At 45.0% G+C, this 11293-nt stretch overlaps 2 protein-coding genes across 4 annotated transcripts in view; both read left to right on the top strand.

The window, feature by feature from the left end:
• The first annotated feature begins 239 nt into the window (after positions 1-239).
• Positions 240-10459, top strand: LOC106570605 (maturin). Its single transcript, XM_014143066.2, has 3 exons — positions 240-763; positions 6398-6520; positions 7014-10459. Exons 1-3 carry the CDS (start codon positions 593-595, stop codon positions 7119-7121), a joined length of 402 nt encoding a protein of 133 aa, XP_013998541.1. The 5' UTR covers positions 240-592; the 3' UTR covers positions 7122-10459.
• Positions 10460-10805: 346 nt separating this feature from the next.
• LOC106570607 (E3 ubiquitin-protein ligase znrf2) overlaps positions 10806-11293 on the top strand; it is a 4361-nt gene continuing 3873 nt past the window's right edge. Inside the window, exon 1 of one of the 3 annotated variants that reach the window (XM_014143069.2) lies at positions 10806-10944. The gene's annotated coding sequence lies outside the window, so the exon portion shown is untranslated. The other 2 variants (XM_045694960.1, XM_014143068.2) reach the window with 2 other exon arrangements.

The following is an 11293-nucleotide window of genomic DNA, read 5'->3' on the forward strand; positions in this document are numbered from 1 at the left end:
TGTGATTGCACTTACTTTTCGGTATTATAACATTTATAGACAATGCCTATAAAATACAATTGGACATACAGCCATATATAGAATACAATGAATGTATTATTGGGAATACGTCTGAAACGACACACTAGGCCATTCCCATGCTCTGTTGAGAATAAAAGCACCGAATTTATCGATGACAGCCCGGTGCTGCTTCTCAGCCTGTCGTCATCGCGTTGAATCGTTAACGGACGTATTAACGTTCCAGGCCCTGTGCGTAACGTGTGTAGGCTATGCAACCCCAGAACCTACTGCGTCCCGCTGATCTCATCGGTTAACGGACTAAAGAAAAGATGAGAGTTTGAGAAAACACCTTATCGTTACCGAATACCGTGACGGAAGTGTAATGCAACAGTGAAGATATCTTGTCGCTCTCGCCATGCGGATGGCGCGTTAGGTGAAACTGTAAGCTAATGTATGTCCGGTCAGCTGTTTTTATTTACCGAGAGACAGCAGCATCACCGGGACGTGTGCACGAGACCACAGACTAGCCTATACCGGCGATCCGGACCCCCACAAACGGGCAGGACTAACGGAGAGGAGGACACAGAGAGAGATGGAGTTTAAGCAGCTGGTGGAGGTGGCGGAGAAATGGTGTTCGTCGGTTCCGTTCGATCTGATCTTCGCGGAGGAGGATGATGAGAGAAGACTGGACTTCTACGCAGAAACGGGAATCTCTTTCTATGTCCTTTGTCCAGATAACATGACGGGAGGGGTCGAGCATTTCGTAAGTGTGTGTTCGCGCGCGCACGCGTGTGTGGTTTCGGTGTTTTGGGGTTTGCCTCTCGGGTCCCCCGGCGCAGTGTGTGTCTGTGTGTGCGCAACGGGAATGATGTCACTGCACCTGACTAGCACGCCTGGCGCGCATGTTGTTTTGGCCGCATTATATAGGCCGCCTGTCCTGCGCATGGACACAAGCCTGCAATAGCAGTGTTTTGTTATAGAAGCTGCTCTCTAGTCCCCAGTCTCCATCAGCCGGCCGGGGTCAGAGGGCGGGACCACAGTTCTCTGGCCCTGCGCCAGGCTAAAAATAGGCAGCAGCCGCGGTACCGGAAGGACTCAGAGCCGTGCATCCCTCCTTAAGCAACTGGCAGTAATACTTAATGTTGTATACATTTTCTATGCAAATATGTAATGCACTTAGAGCGTCAAACTAGGCCCCATCCTACCCATCCCCATCTCCCCCACTTTCTCGCCCTTCCCCCCTCTCTCGCCCTCTATCTCACTATCACTCTCTTTCTCAGTCTCTCTCTTTCTCTCTCTATCTCACTATCACTCTCTTTCTCAGTCTCTCTCTCTGTCTCTCTCTCTATCTCACTATCACTCTCTTTCTCTCAGACCTCCCCCCTCTTGTTATTGCCCTGTATCCAGACTGACTTCCTGTTATCCTCTCTGGGCTAGGCCGGACGAATTCGTCCCACCTACTCAACAGCCAGTTGAATCCTGTGGCGCGTTATTCAAATACCTTAGAAATGCTATTACTTCAATTTTTCAAACATATGACTATTTTACAGCATTTTAAAGACAAGACTCTCGTTAATCTAACCACACTGTCCGATTTCAAAAAGGCTTTACAACGAAAGCAAAACATTAGATTATGTCAGCAGAGTACCCAGACAGAAATAATCAGACACCCATTTTTCAAGCTAGCATATAATGTCACATAAACCCAGAAGACAGCTAAATGCAGCACTAACCTTTGATGATCTTCATCAGATGACAACCCTAGGACATTATGTTATACAATACATGCATGTTTTGTTCAATCAAGTTCATATTTATATAAAAAACCAGCTTTTTACATTAGCATGTGACGTTCAGAACTAGCATACCCCCCCGCAAACCTCCGGTGAATTTACTAAATTACTCACGATAAACGTTCACAAAAAACATAACAATTATTTTAAGAATTATAGATACAGAACTCCTTTGTGCAATCGAGGTGTCCGTTTTTAAAATAGCTTTTCGGTGAAAGCACATTTTGCAATATTCTCAGTAGATAGCCCAGCCATCACGGCTAGCTATTTAGACACCCACCAAGTTTAGCCCTGACCAAACTCCGATTTACTATTACAAAAGTTTGATTACCTTTGATGTTCTTCGTCAGAATGCACTCCCAGGACTGCTACTTCAATAACAAATGTTGGTTTGGTCCAAAATAATCCATCGTTATATCCAAATACGTTTTGTTCGTGCGTTCTAGACACTATCCAAAGTGTAAATAAGGGTCATGAGCATGGCGCAATTCGTGACAAAAAAATTCTAAATATTCCATTACCGTACTGTCAACCGCTGTTTAAAATCCATTTTTATGCAATTTTTCTCGTAAAAAAGCGATAATATTCCGACCGGGAATCTGCGTTTAGGTAAACAGAGGAAAGAAAACAAAACATTCGGTCGACGCGGGCACGCGCCTGAGTCTCACAGTACTGTAACCAGCCACTACCCAAACGCGCTACTTTTTTTCAGCCAGAGCCTGCAAAGCCACGATTCAGCTTTTTGCCGCCTTCTGAGAGCCTATGGGAGCCGTAAGAAGTGTCACGTTATAGCAGAGATCCTCAGTCTTCAATAAACAGAGGCAAGAAGAACGACACCTTGTCAGACAGGCCACTTCCTGCATGAAATCTTCTCAGGTTTTTGCCTGCCATATGAGTTCTGTTATACTCACAGACACCATTCAAACAGTTTTAGAAACTTTAGGCTGTTTTCTATCCAAAGCCAATAATTATATGCATATTCTAGTTACTGGGCAGGAGTAGTAACCAGATTAAATCGGGTACGTTTTTTATCCAGCCATGTCAATACTGCCCCCTAGCCCTAACAGGTTAAAGCCCCTGTATCTGGACAGACTTCCTGTTATCGCCCTGTATCTGGACAGAATTCCTGTTATAGCCCTGTATCTGGACAGACTTCCTGTTATAGCCCTGTATCAGGACAGACTTCCTGTTATAGCCCTGTATCAGGACAGACTTCCTGTTATAGCCCTGTATCTGGACAGACTTCCTGTTATAGCCATATATCTAGAAAGACTTCCTGTTATTTCCGGACAGACTTCCTGTTATAGTCCTGTATCTGGACAGGCTTCCTGTTATAGCCCTGTATCAGGACAGACTTCCTGTTATAGCCATATATCTGGAAACACTTCCTGTTATATCCGAACAGACTTCCTGTTATAGCCCCTGTATCAGGACAGACTTTCTGTTATAGCCCTGTATCAGGACAGACTTCCTGTTATAACCCTGTATCAGGACAGACTTCCTGTTATAGCCCTGTATCAGAACAGACTTCCTGTTATAGCCCTGTATCTGGACAGACTTCCTGTTATAGCCCTGTATCAGGACAGACTTCCTGTTATAGCCCTGTATCTGGACAGACTTCCTGTTATAGCCCTGTATCAGGACAGACTTCCTGTTATAGCCCTGTATCTGGACAGACTTCCTGTTATAGCCCTGTATCAGGACAGACTTCCTGTTATAGCCCTGTATCAGGACAGACTTCCTGTTATAGCCCTGTATCAGGACAGACTTCCTGTTATAACCCTGTATCTGGACAGACTTCCTGTTATAGCCCTGTATCTGGACAGACTTCCTGTTATAGCCCTGTATCTGGACAGACTTCCTGTTATAGCCCTGTATCTGGACAGACTTCCTGTTATAGCCCTGTATCAGGACAGACTTCCTGTTATAGCCCTGTATCAGGACAGACTTCCTGTTATAGCCCTGTATCTGGACAGACTTCCTGTTATAGCCCTGTATCAGGACATACTTCCTGTTATAGCCCTGTATCAGGACAGACTTCCTGTTATAGCCCTGTATCAGGACAGACTTCCTGTTATAGCCCTGTGTCAGGACAGACTTCCTGTTATAGCCCTGTATCAGGACAGACTTCCTGTTATAGCCCTGTATCAGGACAGACTTCCTGTTATAGCCCTGTATCAGGACAGACTTCCTGTTATAGCCCTGTATCAGGACAGACTTCCTGTTATAGCCCTGTATCAGGACAGACTTCCTGTTATAGCCCTGTATCAGGACAGACTTCCTGTTATAGCCCTGTATCAGGACAGACTTCCTGTTATAGCCCTGTATCTGGACAGACTTCCTGTTATAGCCCTGTATCAGGACAGACTTCCTGTTATAGCCCTGTATCAGGACAGACTTCCTGTTATAGCCCTGTATCTGGACAGACTTCCTGTTATAGCCCTGTATCTGGACAGACTTCCTGCTATAGCCCTGTATCAGGACAGACTTCCTGTTATAGCCCTGTATCAGGACAGACTTCCTGTTATAGCCCTGTATCAGGACAGACTTCCTGTTATAGCCCTGTATCAGGACAGACTTCCTGTTATAGCCCTGTATCAGAACAGACTTCCTGTTATAGCCCTGTATCAGGACAGACTTCCTGTTATAGCCCTGTATCTGGACAGACTTCCTGTTATAGCCCTGTATCAGGACAGACTTCCTGTTATAGCCCTGTATCAGGACAGACTTCCTGTTATAGCCCTGTATCTGGACAGACTTCCTGTTATAGCCCTGTATCAGGACAGACTTCCTGTTATAGCCCTGTATCAGGACAGACTTCCTGTTATAGCCCTGTATCTGGACAGACTTCCTGTTATAGCCCTGTATCTGGACAGACTTCCTGCTATAGCCCTGTATCAGGACAGACTTCCTGTTATAGCCCTGTATCAGGACAGACTTCCTGTTATAGCCCTGTATCAGGACAGACTTCCTGTTATAGCCCTGTATCAGGACAGACAGACAGGTCTGATGTGTCCATCTATCGCTGGTTCTCTGTTCAGACACTCCTATAGCCGTCCCTGGCACAGCTATGGGTGGCCCCCTCCCTGATAGTCAATATCCCAACTAACAAACACATTTCACCCATCTCCCTCACACACACACACACACACACACACACACACACACACACACACACACACACACACACACACACACACACACACACACACACACACACACACACACACACACACACACACACACACACAAATGTCATCCTGTTACCATGCCGATCAATACTGCTATCAGCAGGGGTTGACACACGGGGTGGCCGATCCTGGAAAGCTCATATGTGTGCCAAGGCTTTAGTTCAGGAGGCTAACACAGGTTCAAACCCCGGTCAGTTACACATGTGTGATTCACTTACGTCCATGTGTTTGTCTGAAGGTGTTATCTCTCTCTCTCTGTGTTCTACTGATCTGAAGGTGTTATCTCTCTCTCTGTGTTCTACTGATCTGAAGGTGTTATCTCTCTCTCTCTGTTTGAATGATCTGAAGGTGTTATCTCTCTGTGTTCTACTGATCTGAAGGTGTTATCTCTCTCTGTGTTCTACTGATCTGAAGGTGTTATCTCTCTCTCTCTCTGTTTGAATGATCTGAAGGTGTTATCTCTCTCTCTGTTCTACTGATCTGAAGGTGTTATCTCTCTCTCTCTGTTTGAATGATCTGAAGGTGTTATCTCTCTCTCTGTTCTACTGATCTGAAGGTGTTATCTCTCTCTCTCTCTGTTTGAATGTTCTGAAGGTGTTATCTCTCTCTCTCTGTTTGAATGTTCTGAAGGTGTTATCTCTCTCTCTCTGTTTGAATGTTCTGAAGGTGTTATTCTCTCTCTCTCTCTCTCTCTCTCTCTCTCTCTGTGTTCTCCTGATCTGAAGGTGTTATCTCTCTCTCTCTCTCTCTCTCTCTCTCTGTGTTCTCCTGATCTGAAGGTGTTATCTCTCTCTCTGTGTTCTCCTGATCTGAAGGTGTTATCTCTCTCTCTCTCTGTGTTCTCCTGATCTGAAGGTGTTATCTCTCTCTCTCTCTCTCTCTCTCTCTCTCTCTGTGTTCTACTGATCTGAAGGTGTTATCTCTCTCTCTCTCTCTCTCTCTCTCTCTCTGTGTTCTCCTGATCTGAAGGTGTTATCTCTCTCTCTGTGTTCTCCTGATCTGAAGGTGTTATCTCTCTCTCTCTCTGTGTTCTCCTGATCTGAAGGTGTTATCTCTCTCTTTCTCTGTTCTACTGATCTGAAGGTGTTATCTCTCTGTGTTCTACCTCTACTGGCTGTTCATATCTACCAACATCTACCATATACAGTATAATATAATAACAACATCTACCAAATACAGTATAATATAATAATATCTACCAAATACAGTATAATATAATAATAACATCTAACATATACAGTATTATGGTAATAATGTGGTAATGTGGCTATATGGGTCAGGCTAATAACCTGTGTGTGTGTGTGTGTGTGTGTGTGTGTGTGTGTGTGTGTGTGTGTGTGTGTGTGTGTGTGTGTGTGTGTGTGTGTGTGTGTGTGTGTGTGTGTGTGTGTGTGTGTGTGTGTGTGTCTACAGCATGTATGGAGTGAGAGTGAGGACTGCCTGCCATTCCTCCAGGTAGCTCAGGACTACATCACTTCCTGTGGAAAGAAAACACTTCTGGAGGTCCTGGACAAAGTGTTCACTTCCTTTAGACCTGTAAGCACATAGACAACGCTATATACAATATTACACTATAATAACAATAATGCAACTACATTACTAAAGATTATAACATAACAACTGTTAAATGTCACCCTCTCCCTCATTTCTTTACATACATTACTAACTGTAAGTCCGCTGGATAAGAGTGTCTGCTAAATGACTCAAATAGGTTGTCTACCTTTGGGGGGGACTGGTAGAGGGTCTTCTCTTTCAATTAACAGAACCAGATGTGTTAGTGCAGGGCAGGAACTAAAGCCTGCACACCCTGCCGCTAAGCTCTTCAGGACTGGGTTACACTTGTCTTTGACAAGGAGGATAAACATCAATCTTGCTTTAAGTGCTGGTTAGCTTTAAAGCTCTCTTCTCCCTTTCTCTCGAGTCTCACCTCTCTCTCTCTCTCTGTCTCTCCCTCTCTCCCTCTCTCCCTCCCTCCCTCCCTCCCTCCCTCGCTCCCTCCCTCCCTCCCTCCCTCCCTCCCTCCCTCCAGTTGCTGGGTCTACCAGACATAGATGATGAGACGTTTGAGCAGTACCATGCAGGCGTGGAGGAGGAACCAGAGGCAGACCACCAGCAGATGGGAGTCAGCCAGCAGTGATGCCCACAGATGAGGTGTCCAGTAGGGCTACAATAACTACCCATGCCCCTGGTCTCATCACCTACAACAACACACAGGCCCAACGACCCTGTAGCGACTATACACAGTCATAATGTATACTCACACACACACACACAGGACAGCCTGCTTCTCTAAAGCTTTGCTCCCCAGATTGTGCACTCCTTGCCTGCCTCCCTCTCACACACACACACACACACACACACACACACACACACACACACACACACACACACACACACACACACACACACACACACACACACACACACACACACACACACACACACACAGCCGTGCCCCAGCATTGCCATACAACTTGATTATTATGATCAATAACAACAGACATTGGTCATATATATAGTAGATTACAACATGACTAGTTACTATTACTAACCACCTGCAGGCTGGTTCTAGCAACATGACTAGTTACTATTACTAACCACCTGCAGGCTGGTTCTAGCAACATGACTAGTTACTATTACTAACCACCTGCAGGCTGGTTCTGGCAACATGACTAGTTACTATTACTAACCACCTGCAGGCTGGTTCTAGCAACATGACTAGTTACTATTACTAACCACCTGCAGGCTGGTTCTAGCAACATGACTAGTTACTATTACTAACCACCTGCAGGCTGGTTCTAGAAACATGACTAGTTACTATTACTAACCTCCTGCAGGCTGGTTCTAGCAACATGACTAGTTACTATTACTAACCACCTGCAAGCTGGTTCTAGCAACATGACTAGTTACTATTTCTAACCACCTGCAGGCTGGTTCTAGCAACATGACTAGTTACTATTACTAACCACCTGCAGGCTGGTTCTAGCAACATGACTAGTTACTATTACTAACCACCTGCAGGCTGGTTCTAGCAACATGACTAGTTACTATTACTAACCACCTGCAGGCTGGTTCTGGCAACATGACTAGTTACTATTACTAACCACCTGCAGGCTGGTTCTAGCAACATGACTAGTTACTATTACTAACCACCTGCAGGCTGGTTCTAGCAACATGACTAGTTACTATTTCTAACCACCTGCAGGCTGGTTCTAGCAACATGACTAGTTACTATTTCTAACCACCTGCAGGCTGGTTCTAGCAACATGACTAGTTACTATTACTAACCACCTGCAGGCTGGTTCTAGCAACATGACTAGTTACTATTACTAACCTCCTGCAGGCTGGTTCTAGCAACATGACTAGTTACTATTACTAACCTCCTGCAGGCTGGTTCTAGCAACATGACTAGTTACTATTACTAACCACCTGCAGGCTGGTTCTAGCATGGTAAATACATCACCCCCCACCCCCAGCCAGGACACCAGGACCTACAGAGAACTGTCAGTGTCAACCATGTAACACCGTACTGTAACACTGTACTGTAACCATCCACTGTACCACACAATGTTAACCAGCACATTGCCGTGTCCTTGTAACAATGTTAGCGGTGAAAGTAGAGGGAGGAATAGAACAGAATTGTAATCCTATGGTAGAAACTGTTCCTCGTGTTCTGCTGTGAGGTCGGCCAAATGCTGCTGTATCTATGTGTCTGTCTGTCTGTCTGTCTGTCTGTCTGTCTGTCTGTCTGTCTGTGTGTGTGTGTGTGTGTGTGTGTGTGTGTGTGTGTGTGTGTGTGTGTGTGTGTGTGTGTGTGTGTGTGTGTGTGTGGCACCACCATCAGTGCACTGCTTCGCTTTTACTTTCCCCACGGCCCTGAAGGAGTAGGATGAAGTTGTGATCACAGGGGCTTGGTAAACTGTTCCTGGATCTGTGTCTACAGGCAACGTCTGTCTACCTGCAGCCACCTTCTTCCACCACACTGAACTACACATGTATCTACAGCGCCTTCAGAAAGGATTCACACCCCTTGACTTAGTCCACATTTTGTTGTGTTACAGACTGAATTTAAGATGGATTAAATACACCATCCAAAGTGTAATTAATAACTTCACTATGCTCAAAGGGATATTCAATGTCTACTTCTTAAATGTTTACCCATCTACCAATAGGTGCCCTTCTTTGTGAAACATTGGAAAACCTCCCTGGTCTTTGTGGTTGAATCATTGCTTCGACTGAGGGACCTTACAGATAACTGTGTGGGGTACAGAGATGAGGTAGTCATTCAACAATCATGTTCAACACTTGTTATTGCACACAGAATTTGTCATTTAAAAAAAAAATCATTAGCAAAAATGTCAAAAAACATGATTCCACTTTGACATTATGGGGCGTTTTATGAAGGCCAGTGACACAAAATCTAAATGTAATCCATTTTGAATTCAGGCTTTAACCCCCTAAAACTCAGCTCTGGACCTCGAAGCCAGTTCCACTGCATTTTTTCAGTGTTTGTCTCTAATCAGGGGCTGGTTTAAACCTGGGACACCAGGTGGGTGATTCCCCTGTAATCAGGGACTGGTTTAGACCTGGGACACCAGGTGGGTGATTCCCCTGTAATCAGGGACTGGTTTAGACCTGGGACACCAGGTGGGTGATTCCCCTGTAATCAGGGACTGGTTTAGACCTGGGACACCAGGTGGGGGATTCCCCTGTAATCAGGGACTGGTTTAGACCTGGGACACCAGGTGGGCGATTCCCCTGTAATCAGTGACTGGTTTAGACCTGGGACACCAGGTGGGCGATTCCCCTGTAATCAGGGACTGGTTTAGACCTGGGACACCAGGTGGGTGATTCCCCTGTAATCAGGGACTGGTTTAGACCTGGGACACCAGGTGGGGGATTCACCTGTAATCAGGGACTGGTTTAGACCTGGGACACCAGGTGGGTGATTCCCCTGTAATCAGGGACTGGTTTAGACCTGGGACACCAGGTGGGTGATTCCCCTGTAATCAGGGACTGGTTTAGACCTGGGACACCAGGTGGGCGATTCCCCTATAATCAGGGACTGGTTTAGACCTGGGACACCAGGTGGGTGATTCCCCTGTAATCAGGGACTGGTTTAGACCTGGGACACCAGGTGGATGTAGTTAATTATCTGTAGAACAGAAAACCAGCCAGCTCCGGACCTCATGGGGTAAGAATTGAATAGCCCTGCTGTAACAACAAAATGTGGAATAACTCAAGGGGTATGAATACAGTACTTTCTAATCTAAAGGCACTGTCTCTCTGAACATGGCAACTATAATACATTTAACTTTCTCTCTGAATAGTTTAAAGTCTTTACTTTGTCCTATAAGCATGTCTCTTGATTTGTATTTCAATTATTTAATACTTTTTTAGTCACGCTAATCTAATGTGTGTTTTCTGTTTGACCTCCAGTGTGTATGAAGGTATTCAATAAAACTGTTGGAGGAAGCAATGAGTCTGACTTTATATGTAAATATACCGTACATATTAAATATAATCTATATTACATATGACCGTTAAATATCTGACTGGCTTTTTATAAACACCTACAATGTCTATCCAGGGTTTCCCAAACTCCGTGCATGTTTTTTTTCTCCCCCCCTATCACTACACCACTAATTAAAATAATAAACTAATCATCAAGCTGTGATCATTTTAATCTGTCAGGGCAAAGACCAACACGTGCACGCACCGCTTGGGGTCGTGAAGACATCATTTTGGAAAACGCTTTGTAATAATCTGTCCGTGCGACTGTTGCTCATGGGCTTGACGTCACTTGACCTGTACACACACACACACACACACAGGAGAAAGAGGGCATTAGGGCAAGTCCTGCTTCTCTCTCATAAACAATCACAGTCAGCAGACTAGACTACAGCAGAGCAGCTTGAACTCAGAGCGACGCAGATTTCTTTTAGACACTCGTGAGATCGGTAATAGCCTATATTTTAAATGTAGTTTGTAATCGAGAAGTGTGCATATAGTCACTAAAGTGGGACAGTCGCGGTGTAGGAGTTGTTGTGCGCAAACCACCCATGACCAAAGCGCGTGGAATACTTTGAATTGAAGAAGCAAGTTGGGAGTACATTTAGTCCATCGAAAATAATTCCGTTATATATTGGAGGTTACTTTTATTGACTTTTCAAACCAGTGATATTTTTTTGTTTCCCTTTGTTTTGGCTGTCTACACGACTGCTGGACTGGACACAGTCATGCGCTCTCTGTCTCTCTATTGTGACATCGAGTTTCCAGCATTTTTCCTAGGCTATTTCTGGTTTATTT

Source organism: Salmo salar, chromosome ssa14, assembly GCF_905237065.1.
Source record: "Salmo salar chromosome ssa14, Ssal_v3.1, whole genome shotgun sequence".
NCBI lineage: Eukaryota > Metazoa > Chordata > Actinopteri > Salmoniformes > Salmonidae > Salmo > Salmo salar.

Bases quoted from the DNA above. Each gene is read 5' to 3' on its own strand.
- LOC106570605 (XM_014143066.2), top strand. From the start codon at position 593: ATGGAGTTTAAGCAGCTGGTGGAGGTGGCGGAGAAATGGTGTTCGTCG. The intron at 764-6,397 runs GTAAGTGTGTGT...GTGTGTCTACAG, and splicing joins CGGGAGGGGTCGAGCATTTC to CATGTATGGAGTGAGAGTGA. The intron at 6,521-7,013 runs GTAAGCACATAG...CCCTCCCTCCAG, and splicing joins TGTTCACTTCCTTTAGACCT to TTGCTGGGTCTACCAGACAT.